Raw genomic sequence first — 22,363 nt, 5'->3', positions numbered from 1 at the left:
AAAGAGTATACGATCTATACATTTGTACGATCTATACATTTGTACACTCTTTCCAGAAGGAAATTTTTAATAATATATATGAAAGCCCTTAAATGTGTTCAAGATCCTTTCAAGTTAGGAAACTCCAAAGAGAGCAGACATGGTTGCATACCAAGAGGTTCCCTGCAGTGTTGTCTAGGATAACAAGAAACTGGTAATAACAAATAGTTTATGGTATAACCATACAATGGAATATGATGGAGCCATTTTTAAATGATTATGAATATTTTTACTAATATGACAAATGCTCACAATACATTCAGACAAGATATCATGCCCACCCCACCCTAAAGGGACCTCTTCCCACCCCTGTATAATTTACTTGGCAATTAATCATTCTTGTGATCTCTCTTATTGCTGTAATAATTATTTAAATCTTCCATGACATCTTTTCACATTTATGTCTAAAGAGATAGCTATAAAATAGAGAACCAGACTTTCAAGTACAACAAATACAGCTTTGAGACCTGGTATTCTGTACTAATACATCTCTTAAAGCCTCACTTTCCTCATCTAAAAATGCACATCTTTTTTACATTATTGTAATAATTATATAAAACAACATACTATACCTTATATGATGGCACATAGGTAGATGATAGATATAAATTTATTACCATTTCTGCACAAGACCATGAATTACAATGTTTCATTATCTCACCTCTTCTCAACTAGATTATAAATTCCTTGAAGGGAGGGCATGCTTTATATTAGGCTTTATATAATAAAAAGGTTGTATCTGGCTGGAGAAGTATGAAAATAATCACAAGAGAAGTGCCGATGGAAATGACTCCAATAGAAAAGAGAAGAAATGGCAACTGATGTATAGGAACCAACCTATACAAAAAAAAAAAAAAAAAAGTTGAGAAAGAACACAGTATATTAAGAAACAGAAAATGTTCAGAGTGGATGGAGACTTTAAGAGGCAAGGAGTTCAGCAGGACTATCTGGTCTGGACCTCAAGCATAAAGGAGCCTCAAATTTGGCTACTGGTGTTGTGTAGGAACACAAATTAAGGCCTCTTCACAAATGTGGACTCTAATTGAAATTCATGGCCTTCCTAATTCTACCTAAACCTGAGGGTAGAGAGATCCCCAACTCACAAAGTTCTCTGGGCCTAATCAAGGCTCTTAGAGGACATGGTTTCTAAGCAGAGACCAGTCAATTCTATTCACCACTAAAATCCCAAGACCTATTAGTAGCACTGCCTGATACATAGTAGACACCCAATATATGAGTCTGCAAGGAAAATGGATAAATTGGATAGGGGATTTGATGGATAAGATGGGTTGAAGCAGTGACCTACTACTGACTGCTAGTCAGTACAGTTAAGTTTTAGTTTTTAAATTCTTTTCACACTGTCAGGCTAATTACTCTCCCCTCTTAGTAATCGTTCCTCAGAATACACATATTCCTTTTTGTTTTCTGTTAAATAACACTTAGATATTCAAAAGGCCAAGTAAAACTCTAAGGGCTTCTTTCACAAAGTAAAAGCTCAGTTCTGGGGTTGTAGTTTTGTGACAAATGTTTCTGGCATTTCCAAAAATATTTTTCCTCAATTTACTTCTAACATTCTACTTCTTCAGATTAATGAGTTTAACGAAAGTTTCTAAATTACAAATTTTTGTTCAAGACATGACAGCCCAAAATTAAGCGTGTGATGGGAGGAGGGAGGTTGAAAGGCAGCCAATACAAGGCTGCCACCATTTTATTTGCCAAGTAAAGACATTAAAAATATAAAAAAAAAACATGTACCCTACAAAAATAAATATACTAAAAAATAAAATAAAATAACTTAAATAAAAAATAATTTATTTAAAAAAAATAGATATATATAAACCTACCGCCACCATCATTTCCAAAAAACACAATTTAACTATGGAAAATAAGTATAACTTTATAGAAAAAAATCACTACACTGTCATTTTATACATTTACTGGAGGCTGATAACTTCAGCACCTGTTTGGGAACCTCTGCAATAAAGAAGTCAATTTGGTTTACTCCTCCAGAGAAACTATCCTTAAAAGCATTTTGCCTTAACATTCTTCATAAGACCCCCTCTTATGAGCCTATTAAGACAATGAATGCTGCTCTGAGTAACACAGCATCTTGGTTTCTACCCACCTCCTCCGGTCTTCTTTGTAGTCCCTAACTCCCTTTCGCTCTTCTTTCTACTGTTCTTTTCATTTATCTGCTCTCCATTCAAGTAGTTCTAGAATTACAAACCAGTGAAGTGTCTAAAATACCACAGGGGTGACAGTTCTTACTTTGGTGGCTGCCTTACGGGTACTCTAAGAACCATACACTTCAAGCACCCTGAGGAAAGATGATGCAAAAAAGCACAACCAAAGCTATACACACTAAAAACAATCTCATAGCCTTAAATGAACCCTAACTCAAAATTTCCAGAGTTGTGAATTCAAAAGTTGCATAAAATGCTTTCTATCAGACATCTACATGTGTCAGGATAAATTCTCCTTTAAACTTTTTAAAGAAACTGTAAGTGTTTGAGTACTTAACAAAGTTAATGGTAGTAAGTACATCAAAGTGATTAGTAATCTGATTCTAAACCTAGGCATAATAGTACTGTCAAGCTTATCCATTCTACTTAAAAGAAAATAAAGGGTAGGCAACTGGACAATTAACTTAGATGGGCTAAGGATTAAGTAGGAAAAAGAAAGTTTATGGATCTAAATTAAAATGAATTTTCTAAGTTTGACTATCTGAAAAAAAAAAAAACAAAACACACATATTGTTTTGACCTAAGAAATATAAAAGAAATGGCCCAAAATAGGAATAATTTCTAATCAAATAGTACTTGGGACTATATTAACTATACTATTTTAAGAAATATTTTTAAAACAGGTCACAACAAATCAAGAAATACTGTAAAGACACAATCTTATAAGGTTCCAATACACCCACAGATTTATTCATTCACGTACCAAACACATCCTGGGTATTTCATGTGGTAAACATAGTACTAGGCACTTCTGGTATAAACAGAATGTGTAAAATGATACTACCCTCAAGTAGTTCACAGTCAAGAGAAGAAGATATATGAACAATTTTTAAAACACAAAAGGAAGAAATGTAAATAGCTGATTGACATAAGACAGCATGCAACCTCACAAATAAAAAAAATGCGAGTATTTAAAGTTAAGAGTTTTTTAAACCTAGCAAACTGGCAAAGACCTAAAAATTACAATTATAATGGCAAGAATAAACTCATATATTCCTTGTAGAAACTGACACAAATATTCTGAAGAGCACTTGACAATATACATCAAAGATCTTAAAAAGTATGTACACTCTAAAAGATGGAAACAACCAAACAAAGTATTCATTAGTGAATGGATAAACAAAATGTGATATATTTTTTTAACATATATATATATTTTATATATATATGTATATATAAAAGAATATTATTCAGTCTTAAAAAGGAAGGAGACTGGCTGGTTAGTTCAGTAGGTTAGAACATCATATTATAACACCAAGGCCAAGGATTTGGATCCCGGAACCAACTGGCCATACCAAAAAAAAAAAAAAGGGGGGGGGAAGGAAACCCTGACACATCCTAGAGCACAGATGAATCTTAAAGAAATTTTACTAAGTGACAAAAAGACAAATACTATATGACTCCACTTATACGAGGTACCTCGAGTAGACAAATTTATAGAGACTAGAAAGTAGAACAGTGCTTACCAAGGGCTGACAGAGAAGTGGAGAATGGAGAGTTGTTATTTAATGGGTTAGTTTTTCAAGATAAAGAGTTCCGGAGATTGCATGTACAACAGTGTGAATGAATGTACTTAATACTACCGAACTTAACTCGAAAATGGTTAAGATGGTTAAAAAAAAAAAAAAAAAAAAAAAAAAAAAAAAAAAACAACTGAATACACTGTGATACATTTCCACAACAGAATATTTTATAGTTAAAAAAATGAAAGTAGCACTGCTACCCAAAACAACATAGATTAACCTCACAAACATCATGCTGAGTGAAAGAAGTAGATGTAACTTATCAATAAATGTCTGCATGATGGTGAGAGGCAGGGTAGTGTGTTTAGGAGCACGAAGAGATTTTCTAAGATGCTGCTTGTGCTCTACTTCTCCACATAAGTAAACTTTATATAAGACTGTTCACTTCAAGATAAGTTACCAGGCTACACATCTGACATATACGCATATGTCTGTATCACATTATACAATAGTAAATATTATACAAACATTTTAAACTGAGGGGAACCTATCAGTCCCTGTGTAACTGGTCAACCGGCCTCTCCTCTTTCACCTCTGTATTACCACATCCTGTCAACAACTGCTACAGTTGCCCCCGTGATATATAAATTCAGTATGTAAAATTCCACACAAAGAATAAAACATAACTTAAATATACGTATATTATATACACAGGGTATTTTATACACAGTCTCTCTTTGATATAGCAATCACACTTCTAGGACTTTATTCTAATAAAACATCTTGTATATACATAAAGATTGAGCTAAATACAATGCTTACAATATTGTTGTTTATAATACCAAAAGAAATAGAAACATCCTAAATGTTTAACAAAAGACTGGTTGAATTAAGATCACAAATGGCTGCCTAGGAAAGAAACATCAAAAAACATTCAGTGGAAGTCAGTACATAGTTGCTACACAACAGAGGGTCCTACCGGTAGAATAAGGTTAAGCCAAATACTATGTAATAGAAATCACTGCATCCCATTTTCTTTCAACCTATCCACTTGCTGCCATCCCACCTTCTTTCTATTCCTTGTTAATTTACCAGGATTATGTGAAGGAAACCAGCAGATTTGCCCCACCATATCACATTAAAAGTTTAATTAAAAGCAAGAGTCAAGGTCATATTTCACTGATTTTAAAACACATATTTCACTGATTTTATTTTTAATTATCTGACCAAGGATCTTGTTTGAGTTTTATTGACACATAATAATTGCACATATTCACTGATTTTTAAAACACACACTTTTTCCATGACGTAACATCTCTGATATTGCACTACATCCTACAACCAATATAAAAAAGCACTGTTCATAGCTCTTTGCAGTGTTTTTTCCCTAGTGATACATAAAATTATGGTGTATCTTCTTGTCAATTACATCTTATTTTTGATGATATATTACTCTGTGAAAGCTCAATTTCAAGAAGTTAAATAATCAGGGCCGGCCCCGTGGCTCACTCAGAGAGTGTGGCGCTGGTAGCACCAAGGCTGTGGGTTCGGATCCTATATAGGGATGGCCGGTGCACTCATTGGCTGAGCGTGGTGCGGGCCACACTGTGCCAAGGGTTGCGATCCCCTTACCAGTCAAACAAAAAGAAGAAGTTAAATAATCAGAAGACAGCTAGAAATGAAATCTATTTAAGAGCAAAATAACCAAAGTAAATATGAACCAAAGCAATTTTTTTAAAAAGAGAAAAAACTTTTACAGATTTTCAGAGGCTATAAGGAATATGTCTAGATATTTACAATTAAATAAATTACTTCAAACTAATTGATACAAATCAAGATACTCAATGTTATAAAGGACACAGTCAGCTGGGCACTTACACGCATCACTTGTGACAACTGATGAACTTTATCTGAGTCCTGTGTTCCTTAAGAGAGCAATAGGTAAGAAATACCCAACCCTTCTGTGTTCCAAGAAACAGCTAACTTCAAAGGATAGCCCTGTCCTCGCATATTCTGAGACAAGACCCACCCCATCCTTCCTCAATGATTCCCCTATTTCATAAAACCCCGTTCTCTCCCTCCTCTTCAAGACATTTCTTATTAATGAACATCTTCCCCATTGCAGCAGCCTGAATAAGATCATCTCCTTCAATTGTACAGTGCGTTTTGCTTTTCACAATTTTGGTGCGAGGACTCAGACAGGATTAAGACCTTGCCTTCAGATCTTTGTGGATTCCACCCAGGTAACATGGCCTCTGGGATCCCTCTGTGCCCTGTCCCTGACCTGTGACCTGGGAACACAATGGTAAGTCCAACTGACAAACTTTATTTCAATAATAATTATGACAGCTTAAAGACAATTTCCAAGATCTTTAGATACCTTAAAACTTCTAACAGATACTAAATGAAGTTAAGTAATGGTTATTCATTAGATACCTAGACCATTCCTAAATAAGATGGAGTATTAAAATATTAATTATTAAACATAATTTAAGTTTATATACTTTTGTTTCTTATTTTTATCTGCTACAAAGAGGCTACATATATTCGTAGTCTGTTGATGAATGTGTTCATTTTAGATATAGAAAGCTGTAGAAGTTTCATGGTGGTCAAAGCTGGCCAAGGTTTGATGTTTTATTAAAACAAGATTTTCAAAAAGCTCTTTAGTATCAAATATCATACTGACACAAAACTAAAATTTGTTTTTCTCTGTTTCAATTTCAAAGGTTTCTTAGATTATTGGTTTGCTCTTAATAAAAGGTTGTAAAAGTTATTCTTTACTTAATCTGTTTAATCTGCTTGGACGGCAAAGATTCTGTTTTACCAGGATAACCTTCTATGGTTTATGCTATGTCCTCGATTACTTAAGAAAACAAAAGTTTCTCACTTAGGAAAATTTCATTACAATCTCGTTACCACCTATATGTTTACTTATAAAATTTTTACTGTTACTTTGGTTACATACATAGCCAAGAATTGTTTCTTGGTAACCCACAATCCCATCTTACTGTTCAACTCTCTGGACAACTTTTGGTATTTTGCCTTCCCAAAATCAATCATAGATGACATCTTTTGCACCTAAAACTGTCTGAGATTGCCAAGAGGGCCCCCAGAAAATCACAAAGATTGTTCTTTCACCTCGTTTAAAAAAAAGAGTGCTAGAAATAACTGGGTTTATTTGATATGTTACTATTGATGAGTTATCCAATCAGAAGAGATGCTTAGCCTTCCCTAGGTTAAATTTGTATGGTAAAATGTAAATATTTCAGATACCATTTGCTACAGGAGAAGTTCCCAGACAACTACCAATGCTCTCAATGGCCACGATACATTTCTGTTTATCAGGGGCTAGTGCTACTTTGCTGGATATTAGACAAGAGCACAGCATTATCAATCATAATTTCAGTTTATTTTTTAAATATTCCCTGGGTCTCAACTTCTTTAATTTAATCTAGCATCTTCTAGGCCAGTGGTTTTCACATCACTTACCTATGGAGTTTTATTAATATACACAGATATTTAGGACATACCTTGTATTCCAGACTTATAGTATCTTGACATATCCTTAGTATATTCTAACTACAGGTTTGATATATTCTTGGTATATTATATCAGGACTATTATATGTTGCATCTGAAATTTTCTTCTCTCAGTAAAGATTGTCTCTTTCCATTTTTATAAATTAGACTCAATATCTACTCTCCCTTGAAAATAGAGCTAATCACTATGTTTATATATATTTTGTCTAAAACTTTTTTGGATTGACTTTTACCTTGTTTTGCATGTCTCAAACAACCACATACACTTATCAACTGCCTAATTCTTTTAATGAACTCTCACTGGATCTTTCACTTTTAAAAATCATCAGTAACAAATTAACCACAGCTACTTTAAGTTTTCTCATCATTTACAGATGAGTTTTTGTTTTACTCTGCTGCTTCCTTGACAGCACTTGTGTAGGGAAAGTGAAGGAAAATGGTCAGGGCACCTCAGATGATCAGAATCTTGCAGAGCATTTGATGTAAATATGCATGTGCACCCAGTGTTCCTTGGTTATTGTCTAATGTAATGGCATACGTGCACCCAGGTGTCCTGGGTTATGACTTAAGTATAAAGGACAAGTGGCTCTGATCCCCACCCCCGGGATGCCACGGGTGTGGGGGGGGACCCACTGCCTCTAGCAGCTGCTACTGTTGCTACTGCTGAGGACTGAGCTTGTGTCATCTGCCAATGGCTCCCAGGATCTTTTCCAATTACCTAGCATGGACCTGCATGTGAAGGGTCTGGTGACCCCATTCGTACAATGGGCTTGAAGGGTCTGAGCCCTAGCCCTGACAATACAAATGGAAACTTAGTATAACTAAAATAATGAAACGTTTTGGCTTTAGTTATAAAATGCCCAGCCATACAATTAGCATAGCTATTGCCTCAACCTAACAACTGGCATAGTCGTTTAGCTTTACAACTTGCAATCAGCTACAGGCCAGAGTGCTTGTCCTTAAAGAAAAGCTATCTTAGGGCCCAGGAAAAAGAAATGAGAGGTACTTTTGGGTACAGGCTCCTGATGGTATGTTTAAACAGCTTTGAGAAGATACCAGTGGACTGAGTCAGAATTTCTAGAACTCTAGTCAAAAAGAAAATAAATTCATGAGACTACTCACTGAAAATCATGTGGAATGAGACTTACACAGGATTGAATGAACTGATGAAGGATGATATGGGTTTTGTTTGGAAGATTGCTGCTCTTCTCTCTTATGCTATCTGTAACTCATAACAATTTAGCAGACTATTATTTTGTAACTAAAATTATCCAATGAATTTTGTCCTTCACACTGGTATGAGTAAAATAACTTAGCATCTTTCTAGAAAGAAATGTGGCAACATATCTTCAGAACCTCAAAACTCTTAATATCTTATGACCTAGGAATCTATCCTAAAGAAATAATCCAAAAATACTGAAAAATTTACATAAATATTATCAAGTCATTAATTATAAGTGGATCATATGTTACAAACCATATATGTTATAAATATTGTGTTATCAAATAATTCAAACAATTAGTTAAATTAGGGGACAGACAAGAGAATCTGCCATTGTTTAGCACAGAAAAGCACTCATGATATGGTAGTTTCTAAAAATAAACTGTATAAGGAGTTTCAAAAAGTTCATGGAAAACGTATATTATAAAAAAAACTACCCGTAGATTACAATTTTGGGGGAGGACATCAAAATAAACTTGTACTAACTTGTTATAAAATGTCTGAACAGGATCTGGTTCAAGGCACTAAGAAGGATAAGACATCAGTTTGAAAACAGCCCCTATAAGAGCAACAAGAATTCTGCTAAAATTGAAGGAAGAACAAACACCATATTTATGGTGAGGCCTGGGTGGAAGAATGCTGAAATCATTGATCCTTCACAAAAAGTTTATGGGGACAATGCCCCAAAGAAATCAGCAGTTTATAAATGGACCACTCAGTTTTAGAAGGGACAAGACGATGGTGAAGAAGAAGCCTGCTGCAGCAGACCAGCCACACCAATTCGCAAGGAAAAACATTAATCTTATTCATGCCATAATTGAAGAGGACCAATAATTAACAACAGAAACAAGAGCCAACACCACAGACAACTCAACTGGTTCAGCTAACACAATTCTGACTGAAAAATTACAGCTGAGCAAATTTTCTGCTGGATGCGTGCCAAAACTGTTGCAGGGAGATCAGCTACAGACAACAGTAAGGTTTTCAATGCAAATTTTAAACAAGTGCGATCAAGATCCTGAAGCATTTCTTGGAAGAACTGTAACTGCATGGCCTTATCAGTGCGATCCTGAAGACAAAGTACAATCAAAGTAATGGTTACCAAGAGGTGGAAGTGATCCAGTCAAAGCAAAAGCAGATGATGAAGAGCAAAGGTCATGGCAACAGTTTTTTGGGATGCTCAAAGCATTTTGCTTGTTGACTTCCTGGAAGGCCAAAGAACAATAACATCTGCTCATTATGAGAATGTCTGGAGAAAGTTAGCCAAGACATTCGCAGAAAAACACCCAGGAAAGTTTCTTCACCACAACAATGCTCCTGCTCATTTCTCTCATCAAACAAGGGTAATCTGGGGAGGGTTATGATGGGAAATTCTGATTTGGCTCTTTCTGACTTTTTTTTTCCTAACCTTAAAAAATCTTTAAAGGGCACTCTTTTTTTTTTTTTTTTTAACAGGTAATAACATAAAAAAGATGGCACTGACATGGTTAAATTCCCAGGACCCTCAGTTCTTTAGGGATGGTATCATTGCTTACAAAAGTGTCTTGAACTTGATGAAGTTTATGTTGAGAAATAAAGTTTATATTTTTTATTGCTATCTTTTAATCCATTTTTCCATGAACTTTTTGAAGTTCCTCATATAGTGAGGGAAAAAATTCATACAGATAAAACCCATGAAAGAAATATGCCAAAATGTTAATGGTAACTATTTTTGAATGGTAGAATAATGATTGGTTATTTTCTTTATACTTTTCACATTTTTCATATATGAACATATATGTTGCTTTTATAATGAGATTTCTAACTGATTAAGTTTTATTATGTGAACAAATTTCATTCACTTTTCTGAGGCAGTGGCTAGATCAATATGAAAAATAATATTCTTTAACATAGTGTGTAACATTTAAAACGAAAAGAGGATTATAAAGATATGTGAAGTTAAATGAATTAAAAACAACTTTCAAAGAAAAAGACGGCTGTGCCTACTGACCTAAACAAGTCATTTATTTCATAAGTAGTGTTACACTTCTGAGTCTACTAGCATGATGGCCAGTTAAGAGTTTCAAACACCTGTAGGAATAATATGCAAAATAAATCACAATTGAAGCAAAAGTGGGAATTTGTAAAAGCTGGGTTTCAAAAACCTTTTTTCTCATTTCTATGGCTTCTGTAGACATAGGGGAAAAACGTGTCTTGAATAATATAGATTACTGCAGCTATCATAAAAAGTATCTAGCCTCAAAGTATATTTGATGGCTTTTAAGAAAATGAATTATAATGGGACTTCCTCCCTTTTCACCTTAAACCGAAAAGGAAGAAAAGAGAAACGCAATGACAGCTAATACTGAACACTTACTGTATAAAAGGAATTATTTCATTTAATCTTAATAACAACCTAGGAAGCATGTGCTATTACTATTTTTGCTTTTCAAATGAGGAAACAGACTGAGATAGGCTGAATAACTTCCCCAAAATCATATAGCTAGTAATGAAAAGATAAGATCCAAAGCCTAATAATACCGAAACCTATGCCCTAATCAATATAGTCACTGCCTCCTTCATGCAACAAGTATCAACACAGAGCCTTCTAATTGTTGGGCACGGTGCCAAGAATTGAGATATATATACAAGTAAACAAAACAACAATGTCCCTGCTCTCATGGAGTTTAATGTCTACTGAAGGAAAGGGACAATAATCAAATATAAGCACAAATATATAATTGCAAATGGTGGCATGAATTATGGCAGAAAAACAAAGGGACTCTACAGACATAGAAGAACTTAACCTAATCTAGGGAGAAGGTGGAAGATGTCAAAGTTGACCCTGAAGTAAGCAATGCTTAAGACCTGAAGTGAAACTGCTGCACCCTAACATACGTACACGTTACATATGACATATAGATATCGTGTGTGTGTGTGTGTGTGTGTGTGTAAAATGAGTTCCTTTTTTTTTTTTTAAGGACTGCTCTATTTGAAAAACTTTAAATACAGGTCAGTGTTTTAGAGAAAAATGAATAAATCACCTAAGGTACTCACACATTCCAACCCCAATTTTACTTGAAAATTAATCCTAAATTTTAAACTGATCTTTACAATTCTTGTATTTTAAGGATAAGCAAACAAGAGAACAACCTTGAGAGACAAAGATAAGATGCATTCTTCCTCTTGCTTTTGGGTAACAATGCTATTTTCAAGGAAGAAGTATTCAGATTCTAACCTTGCCTAGCTTCTTCAAAATTCTTTTTGATTACTTAGTGGATAAATATTGTACTTATTCTCCTGACTCAGTCTCAAGGGACAAGCTACAAAGGACAGTAGCATCCTTTTCATTTTTGCCAGAGTCATGTTTTTCAAACTGAGGGTCACAACCCACTCATGGGTAATAAAATCAATTTAGTAGTTCATGATGAATAACTGTTTTAGTAGAACATAATAAAAATTATCAGAGCATATCATACATTGCAAGGTCAAATACTGTATCATAAAGGTTTTTTTCAGTTATACAGCATACACATACTGTTGTAAAAAATTTTTCTTACTGTAGGTCACAATCATAACCACGGTTGCAAAACCACTACCATAGGAAAGAAATTAGAATCATACTGCCTGCTTCATCTATAGACTGAGCACAGAAAAGGATAACAACATATCTAAAAATGTTTGAGCACTGGCTCTTCCTTATTCTGTGAACTAAAGTTTAATGAGGAAAAAAAATTGTATACAATAAATTTGGGGGAATATTTCCAATATTTTCTTAGCATTCTTTTTTTCCTTGAAAACAAATCCTTCATCTCTGCTTGATTCTGTAAAGTCTAATTAATCCAGAAAATAGAGCATTCCACAGTTGCTAAGTAACTGCTGGTGGCTTGAGCTGATGCTGGGCTACATAAGTCAAGGCGGCTGAAGAACACCTTTAGCTGAACCCTAACCAATATGATCCAAGGGAAAGGGAAGAAAGAGTCTGCAGACCTGGATCCTCAGCCACGACCTGGGGAAGCTGCGGCCTCTCTAGGCTGGTTTTCTCATCTCTAAAATGAGAGGCACGGCCCAGATGATCTCCAAGTTTCCTCCCAGCTCTAAACTCTTAGAATTTTATAAGCAATGGCTAGGAAATTAGATAAAATGAACATTAAGAGTCATAAAACTTGCATTAGTAAATGCTTAGTTCCTTATCTGAGTAAGAACTAAATACACATTCAACAAACTAACTCCAAAAATTTTGTGAGAAAACCAAGTTATACCTACATTTTTATGTTTCTCCATGAAAAGACTTTAGGATTTTAACTAAAAATAATATATCAAATTCTCTTCCAAAATTTCCCCACTGAAAGACTAAGAAGGTTGACAATTTCTATTAATTTGACATCTCTAAACTAGCTATCCTCTAACAAGAACTATTCAGAAAGTTCTACAGTTCAGCAGTATCATCAAACAGACTGCTCACGTGCAAACAGCTTCCAGTGAAAACATCAAATCTGATCAGCTTTAAAGCTTAGTATCAACTTTCTCCATAGAAGGCTTATTTCTTCTGAAATAATGCTGAAATGCAATCAGCTCATGAAGCACTTTTGACAGAATGCCCAATACAATCTTAATAGCTTTCCCTGCTTCTTTATAAACATGTGGTATCCATATGATCCATGATACTTCCACTGATGTCTGCAAAATACAAGTGAATGTACTTGTAAGTCAAAAACAAATCTTCATTCTGCCTGTTAATGAATAAATATTTAAAGGCAAATGGTACGCCACTACATGACTGTGAGGTCTGTGGGGATCTGAGAATGTACCTACCACACCTTCCGCCAGCACAATGTTCCTTGGAAAATACGGCCATTTCAAACATGCCTTTTAAAAAGGGGAAAGAGCATTTTAACTGAACATGCATTTTGAAAACATAGTTAGACATTTTAAATAATAGTTCTACAAATATAAAAGATCACCATAAAGCAAGCCCTTTGTTTTGTTACTGTTGAAGTTGTTTCTAACCTATAAATTCTGTCACGCAAGATGAACTAAATAATTTTTTAAAACCAGCTCACAACAGTCAGCTCAGATGGTTCACAGACACCAAAAAAACCATAAAATTTAAGTTCATTTAAAATTTCGCAATAATATTTTTTTATACGACATATAAAATCTCATCACTTTCAATTTTAGTAACAATTCAAAGTAAGAAACTTAAAATTATAAATGTACTAGTTAAGAATTTTGGCTCTATAATTAGCTTTTTATTTTAAAATAAAAAAATATAATATGTTCATTATTAAAAACTTCAGGAAAAAACAGTATGGATATTTCCATCTTTTCTTTTTTGCCCATAAACGCTATTTCTTTTTTAATGGAATCATATCATGTATTAGGATTTTAAGAAGACCAACTCAAATTAGTAGTTTAAGTACAGAGAATGTATTAGCTCACATATTAAAGAGAAAAATGGTGGTGAATCTAGCATAAAGGGCAGTTGGCCAAAGACCTCCTTCAGCCTCTCTGCTCTTCTCTGGGGGTTAATGTCACTGTCTGAGACCAGACTACTTTTCCATTAGGCTGACCACAGCTTGAGAGGCTAGCTCTAAGCTCATGACTTCACAGTATACACTTCTTATCAAAATGAGCATTTCTCTCCCCCAGCTCCAATTTGAAAAATCCCAGGAAAGAACACTAGTGGCCTGGCTTGGGTCAAGTGTCCAACCCTACAGCCAGGAGTTTGTAAGAAGAAGGCAGCTCCAATTTGTACCATGTCGCCGAGTCAAGAGAGATTCCCCAAATGAGGAAGAGGGATGATGGGGAGGTAGCACAGACACAGCTGGTGGAGAAGTATGTATGAGCTGAGTAGCCACCTCAAATTTTGCCTGCCATCTTCTGCAAATACTGTTTGTGATGAGAAGGAAAAAAACAAAGCCTGTGTGAAACCTAGAAAAAAGAAAACCTAAGAGTCAGACTTTGTCAGACTGCCTCTCATAGTAGAAGCAGGAGGTTGCACCTGATAGGGATTCAAGCCAACCTCCCTGATCTGTTACCATTAGTCATTAAGATCATTCAACTCATTTCCCTTACTAATATCAAACTTACCAATCAATATCTTAATTATACTTCAATTTTCTACAGGTAAGAGAATACACTGACCAACCAAGTATACAGACAAAGCTGAGTACTTATGCTGCCTGAGAAGATGAAGCACAGTGCCTGGACCGTGCTTATCCTCCCAAGGCAACGCCAACTTATAAAGACCTACAGAGTCATCAGCCAATCCTCATTTCTGACATATCTTCCATTTTCTCTTTAACGAAACTAAGAGGATACATCAAAAAGTTCATGGAAAGGTTCATATTATCTTTTAATTCCATTTTGCCACAAACTTTTTGAAATACCCTTGTATTTCCAATAGCCTACTGAAAGGCAATGTTAAAAGAGTCTTTAAACAAACTACATACCACCTGGTCAAATATGAAGGCTGAGACAATAGAACGCTAAGAGTAAAAAGATAATCATTGAGGAATGAGGAATTATTAAGCAACAGGAAGTTATTAAGGCAAATGTATCCAGTAAGCAGTCAAGACCTTTATATCCCCATATTTCAGTAGAGCTCAGAACAAGATTTGCAAAACACCAAGAGAACACACGTGAAGGAAGCAGAGTAACTTCTAACAATAATTAAAGGAAACCACAAAGTTCTCTTGAGAGTCAAGGTGTCCCCAGTTCAAACTATGAAGTGTCTGCCATCACTGGAGCCTTTGTTATGCTGCTTAGTGACTGCTTCTCTCTGCCTAAAGCCATCTCCATCAATGGTATCTACTGTCATAGTGGTCTGAAGCCACATTCATCACTGATGCTACACCAATCCGGCAGTCTGGAGCTCCACAGTAAGGTTGATTTGGCTAGGGACAGTAGGTGACATCTAACATCATGACTGAAACAAGCAGGCTCAAAGTGAGCATTCAAGTTGAGAGAAAGATCAAATCACCTAGGAGTGATGACATTAAAGTACTCTTTTAGTAGTGAAACCATTTTTTCAAATGAACCTACAAGAAACATATTGTATAAAGTAAATAATAAAGGCATTGGTTAAAAAAAAGTTATTGTTAAATTCATGTAACATGTACTTACATATAAGATCAGTGAGAACAATGAGGCTATTTTTAACATAAATATTTCACAAGTAAGGTTACAGTAGACAAGGGAATTATGTCAGCCTTAATATCCAATTTAATCTGTGTTTTTTTAAGTACACAGATTCACAAAATCACAAAGGAAAACTGTTTCAAGATAGTTTTAATAGCTTTTCCAGTAATCTCAGGACCCTCCTAAAACTGACACAGAAGCTTGAAAATGAAATTATAAGGAATGTATATTTCAAAGTTTAATCAATAACAACTGCTATCCTTATCATGTATTCTTTATCAAAAATAAGGAAAAGACGTATCTACAAGTGACAATGAGCAGTAAGACTATAATAGGGCACTACCACCTCTCAATCTGTTTTTTGTTCTTCGATCATTGCATAACTCTCACATCAGGAGGAAAGCACTCACCGAGCAGATGTGCTGGGCTGGCTGGCATCTGCCGCAGCAGTGCATCTGCGTTACAGCTTTGGAGGCCAACATGTACAGGCCTGAATTCTACAAAAGACCTGTGTATTGATGCAACCTTCCTAATCAATGACACACAGACATAAAGTACATGAACAAAGATGGCAGAGAGAACTTTATTTTGGTTTGTCACAAAACCAGTTAACCACATTATTGGTGGCATTTAGCACATTATAAACATGCACACTGAACTTACTTAAAACGGGTTAAAAACATAAAAGAAATTCAAATAAGCAATTAGAGAATCCCAGCAACATCTTTACTAAAGTTTATCAGAGGTCAGCTCTGTGTGTTGAAGAGTAGCTGGTGACAATGAGAGCATAAAAAAGAGAAGCTAACAGCTTTGTCAAGTAATCTGTTTTACAGATTTGCTATTGTAATATTAACCACAGTGTTGCTAAGAAAAATATTTCTAAGATCTCTGTGTTCCGTACACTGCTGTTCACTTAAAGTTGGATGAAGCCCATTATCCTGGCCTATTTTTATTATAACAAAGACAGAAAACTGGCTGGAAAATCAAGGTTTCTTTTTATCACTGGAGAAGCAATCATTTTCACAACCCATTTTCATTTCTCTGCCCTTTTGACTTTTACCTAAGAATGTTCGTGTCCATTTTTTCCCCACAGTATAGTTATACAGAATTATAACTTCTGATCTGTGCATTTGGATAATGAAATCACACCTCTTCTTCATGGTGGTTAAGGGCATGGACTGTGCAGCCAGACCTTTGTTCTTTACTGCCTGTGAAATCTTGGACAAGATACTCAACCTTTGTGCCTCGGTTTCTTCATTTGGAAAAGAAAGATAATAATAGAACCTACCCCATAAGGCTGTTGTAAGGAATAAATGAGTTAGTAAAAGTAAAGGCAATGGCACACGTTAAGCATTTAGTAAGTGTTCACTATTATTACTTTTTAAAGAAAAACCTGAAGGAGTCAAAATTGCTCAAAAACTTAATCCATTAACAAGTTTAGATGATAAACGTTCTGACAAAACTTTTAAAAATGTTAGATGTGTTCAAACTAAATTTTAAAAATTGTCATTACACCCTGTGCCATTATTCGGGGAAGTGATTCCTTAAAAGTTCACCGAAGTATCTCAGAAGTATCTTAGAAATTAGGAAAGTGAAGCAACGACTTTCGCCACAGCTTACAAAAATAAAATAAATTTGTTTGGGCCGACTGGGTGATGACAAGAAAGAATGTCCCTGTGCTCAGTTCTAACTACAGCAGCTACAGATTTGTTCAAAATTTCTTTAAGCAAGAAAAAGAAAGAGCTCACTTAACTGCCTTATTCCTAGAACGACAGAGCAAGATTGTAATATGCAAGAGGAGTTGTCCAAGTATTTTCATTATAGGGGACAGGGGGCAGTGGTTTGCAAGTTTACTCTGGGATGCAAAGGACAGGGAATAAGAGGACATTTGAACATACAAACAGGCGCATAAAAAGAGGAAAGTTCTTAGATATGGTGGGACTGTTCTCCCAATTAAAAGATATAGATTAACACAGTCTCTACGGAACAGAATGCAATAAACGCTTAGGGTACCAAAGTTCCATCTCACGGCTTCTGGCGGTGGCCAAGTTTTAGACAAATCAATCCTTAGTTTACATGCACGTGCGAGCGACAATCTGCACAAAGCTACCACTAAAGGGGCTGCAAAGAGCACTAAGAAACAGACGCCAACCTGTCTGTCTGTACAGCCTCAGTGCGGTCTCTCCGTCAGGAAAGCAGCGTTCCGGGGGTGGAGGGTCAAAGGAGGGGAGGAGGAGAACGGGGGTCTCCTTGACTGGAACGGGGGCGGCCGGAGGGACCCCATTCGCTCAGTAACGATGAGAGCAATTTCAGGGCGGACTCTTCGGACGCTCGCGGCGGGAGCGGGTGCCCACCTGGCCCCGCCGCGTTTCGGGGTGAAGCCCGCAGGGAGAGCCAGCAGGCTGGGCGCTCGGGCGAGCCCTCGCGGCGCCGCAAGCCGAGGCAGGGGTCGCTCGGACGACAGGGCCGCGGTCCCGCAGGACCCGGGGCTGCACCGCGCCCCTCTCGCCCCTGCCCGCCGCGCCCGGATGCTTCTTCCCTCCACACCTGGCGGGAAGCCGAGGCCCCGCACGCCCCCTCAGGTCCCGGGGAGCGGTCGGCTTCGGCCGCCACACTTACCTCGCCGCCAGGCAACGCTCGGGCTCCGGCTCGGGTTCCGGCGGCGGCGGCGGCGGCGGCGGCTCCTCCATGGCGGCGGCAGGGGTGACGGCGAAGGCGGGAGGGGGGACCAGCTCGGCGGCGGCTTCTCTCATCCGTGCACGCCCCGCATGGCCGTGGCGGGCGGGAAGCTGCAGCCTGGCGCGGGGGACCGGAGCTCCCAAGTGCGGGAGTGACTCGGCTCCGCCTCCGCGTCTAGCCCGCCGCAGGAGCCGTGCGCGCCGCCGCCATCTTGGGAACGGTGACCGGCCGAGCGCCGGGCTACGGCGGGCGGCGAGGGACAAGCCTGCCAGGGCGGCGGCGCCGCGGCGGGCCCTGGAATCCGACGGGGCGGGGACGGGCGGGAGGGGCGGCGAGAGGGAGCGCCGGGCCTGGCTGCCGCGGCCCGGGAGGCCCGTCAGGTGTCAGCGCGGGGCCGGGTCTCGCCCGGCGTGTCGCCTCGCTCGCGGTCCCTGACAGCGAGGCCTACTGGGCAGAGCTCGATCGTGCAGGGGGCTGGGCGGGCGCGAGGCTGCCCAGGTGGTCCCGGACGAGCGCACGGACCCGGAGGCACGCGGAGGGCCCTAGGGAGGACCAGTACTGTCTCGGCTGGCACTGATGGAGGACTCGTTAGGTGCTTTGTGAACAGGAGCCAGCAGGACACCGCCACAGGTAGATGCCATCCTCGGTCCTGTCTTTCAGAAATAAGGGCAGGTGTCACGCAGACGCTCACAACTCAGATCGGATGCAAGCGTAGTCCTTCAGGGTACCCGGAAAGCTCAGACGGTTGAGACTTGACATAGTCTCAGGAAACTCAGACCATCCAAGTGACCCTCATGTCAACCAGGCGGAAAAGAACACTATTCTCACCCCAGTGTCCCCGGGTAAGGTATCAGTCTTCCGGAAACTTGGACGGGGGTGCTCCTAGGCTGAAGGGAAAAAGGAGGAAAAGAAAAAAGAAGTTGTGAAGATGGATTCAGACCTGTAGGAATCCTGTTGAAATTCCAATGCATCATTTACAGTTAGAGGGCATTTGGGGCTTCACAGTTTTAAGTGGCAAATATTTACAAAATTTCCCATGGGGTGAATTCCAGAGTTAATTCAAAAATGGCATCATTTAAAATTAAGGACGTTCAAATGTGCTGATGATCTTTTAACCCTCATTCGATTGAGCTTTGATATGTAACGTACATGTTTTAAACAAATGTTGGTAAGAAAACTGGCCAAGACAGAGAAAAATTTAATATGTTCTGTAATATTTAAAAACCAGTTGTGAAATTAGCTATATTTTGCTCAAAGGATGTTACAGAAATGTCTCTGTAGTTGAAGAACTTTCATTCTATTTTGTTTATTATGATTGTGTGTATTATGTATATGCCCTGATAGTGCTGAATTTCTAAATTGACATTCATTTTACTTGTTCAACCACATTGATTCCACAAATATTTATTAAATGTATGTATGTGTCAGGAACTGTACTAGGTGCTGGGGATATAGCAGCGAGCAAAACAGACCAAGTCCCTCTTGTAGAACTAACAGCCTAGTAAAAAGACAAAACAAATAGTCAGTTATTCAAAAAGAATAAACTGATTTATCTTAACAAAAACTATATATTTTTAAAAATCACTAATTCATTTTTACTGTGTGAAGAAAGCTCAGCAAAGTATTTCCCAGCTCTCTGTAATTCTACTTCTCTACTTCATTTTCCTTTGCCATTTTCTGAGCCAGAGCCCTTCATAGAAGGCATATTTGAGATTTTTTTTTTTTTTTTTTTTATAAAGATGACCGGTAAGGGGATCTTAACCCTTGACTTGGTGTTGTCAGCACCACGCTCTCCCAAGTGAACTAACCGGCCATCCTTATAGAGGGATCCGAACCCGTGGCCTTGGTGTTATCAGCACCACAATCTCCCAAGTGAGCCACGGGCTGGCTCCATATTTGAGATTTTAAATGTTAAATAATAAAATAAATCCCTCTCTTGTAAATAGCAGTATACTACTATGTATTCTTTGGTGTGGGTATTCCAACTAACTGTGACTATTGACTGCAAACTAGCTGATATGCATACACATGTATCCAAGTCGCAAAACACTGGCGAATATAAATAAATCAGCATTAGAGAGACCTGTGGCTTCTTGTTTAAATTCCACTTGAGGTTACTGTCTATTTTAGTAGGAACCAAACAAATTTACATTTAACTAATGATGTAAGGCATCAACATGTAAAATCCTCAGTTAAATGGTATTAGGTATTCAAGTGCTGTGGCATTTTGTCCTACCCCCACACAGGGTCCAGGGAAGCTGTTTCTCTTGCCCACCCCACCCCCAACCCCCGCGACCCCACCAGATCTCCAAGGCTCCTGACCAGGCCTTAACTGCACCCCCCTGCTCCAGCCTCCAGGTTCATTTCTTGCCTTCTCCAATGAGTGTATGCTCCTTCAGGACAGAAGTTATTCTTTCTTCTTCTGTCCTTTACCTAGCCAAGTATCTCTGGTGTCCAGCACAGTATCTGACATATAGCAGAGACTAAGTACTATTGTTGCATTGATGAAGTAGGTTTTTTGGTTTTGTTTTTTAGGTGTTTGTCTCTAAATTTATATTATTGTTTAGAACATGGCTAGTCTTGTTGCTTTTGATAATGTTCTTAAAAACAATGACCACAAAATCTTCAGAGAATTGCTTCTCTCTGTCTTCAAGACTGAATTCACACGAACCTTATGAAATTCCTTTAGTACGAAACAAGTTACAAAAACTAAAGTCCTACTAAAAATCCAGTTTAGGATGAGCTATATGACTTTGCTTAGCACTAGTTTCAAGCCCAATTTTGACCATACACAAAACCAGTTACATAGTTATATTTAAGTTCTTTCTGCTTTCCAAAAAACCTGAAAAACTTTGGACACCTGCTATTACTATGGCAGTCTCAAACTACCTTTCTATCTATCTACATATCTATGTCAGTGTAAATGGCATCATTTTAACACCTTAGCATCTTATCAAGGCTAGTGTATTCGCAGAAAGCCAATTTCATGGATTTTTGTCCCAAGCTGATTCAAAAAAATTTTTTTTGTGCTAGGCTATGCAGTAAATAGGGTTGTCTTTGTTATTTTAAGAAAAAAAAAACTTGAAAGCTATAGTTTTAAAATGGTGCTTCATTTTACTTAAAATAAGTTTCTCCCTTTCCTGTGGTATTCGTGAGCTCTTCCCCCCACATTCTCCTGTGAGGGTTCAGACAAAGACTTCACCAGCCAGCCCTGGCCCTCTGCACGCCTGGCAGCTCCTCTTGAGCCCCGCCCAGCTCTGCAGAGGCAGAGAGAGGTACACACATCTCAGTCTGCTCACAACCAGAGAGGGCTGATGCATTTCCACTCCAGCACACACAGAGAAAGGCAGATTCCCTGACAGCAATAAAAACCTCACTCCAGCAGGGAGAACTTGAACCGAGCATTATACACATTGATGTTTTTCCCCATGACACAAGGACATCTATTTCTACCTACTAGTAAAAGACAAAGAAATACTGGATGCGTACAAAAGATAATTAGTTGCCACACTTTTTAGACAGTTCTTATAATATTAAGTCTCATCTTTCTCGGCTGAGTAGTGGGAAGTGAGATAAAATCTCTGCTGGTTGTTTTTCTGAGAGGTGATTTGCCTATTTTTGTTATTTCTCCACCAGAACACAAATCACCCCTTATTTCAGACCTTCTCCTCTATACACGGTCTACATTGAGCCCCTGAGGGCTCCAAATCATTAAACAAATTAAAAGTTATGTGCTTTAAAAAAAAATGGTTAGAATAGAATAGCGGCCAAAGGAATGAAACTAACGAAGGGAAAGGAAGTGGCCTCCAACGTGTAAAAAGTGAGAATGTGGAAGGTGGGGGACAGATGTGCTGGCAGCAATCTGCAGTGAGGAGCATGCCACTAAACTTTCTTCTGGAAATGCAGGAAGGACAAATGAGGAGAGCCCACACTTCTTCATTCCTGCTCCGACTTCTCAATTCACCTCTCCAGGATCCTGCCAACGTGAGAAATGAAGAGCTTAAAAAATTGAAATCCCTCAGGGAGCCCACTCTTCTTGTAAGCCAAGAATTTCAA

The 22,363-nt window shown here is 37.9% G+C and overlaps 1 protein-coding gene across 4 annotated transcripts in view; it reads right to left on the bottom strand.

Moving 5' to 3' along the window:
• The window catches only part of MAP3K4 (mitogen-activated protein kinase kinase kinase 4), a 118,033-nt gene extending 99,503 nt beyond the window's left edge, over positions 1–18,530 (bottom strand). For all 4 annotated transcript variants that reach the window (XM_063096870.1, XM_063096872.1, XM_063096871.1 and 1 more), the window contains exon 1: positions 18,248–18,530. In XM_063096870.1, coding sequence (XP_062952940.1) covers positions 18,248–18,381 — 134 coding nt within the window. In that variant the 5' untranslated portion in view covers positions 18,382–18,530. The remainder of the gene's footprint in view (positions 1–18,247) is intronic.
• Between the last annotated feature and the right edge of the window lie 3,833 nt (positions 18,531–22,363).

The sequence above is a fragment of the Cynocephalus volans genome, chromosome 5, assembly GCF_027409185.1.
Source record: "Cynocephalus volans isolate mCynVol1 chromosome 5, mCynVol1.pri, whole genome shotgun sequence".
In the NCBI taxonomy this organism is placed as follows: Eukaryota; Metazoa; Chordata; class Mammalia; order Dermoptera; family Cynocephalidae; genus Cynocephalus; species Cynocephalus volans.
The sequence above is the reverse complement of the archived record's forward strand: the minus strand, read 5'-3'. Positions and strand labels throughout refer to the sequence as shown.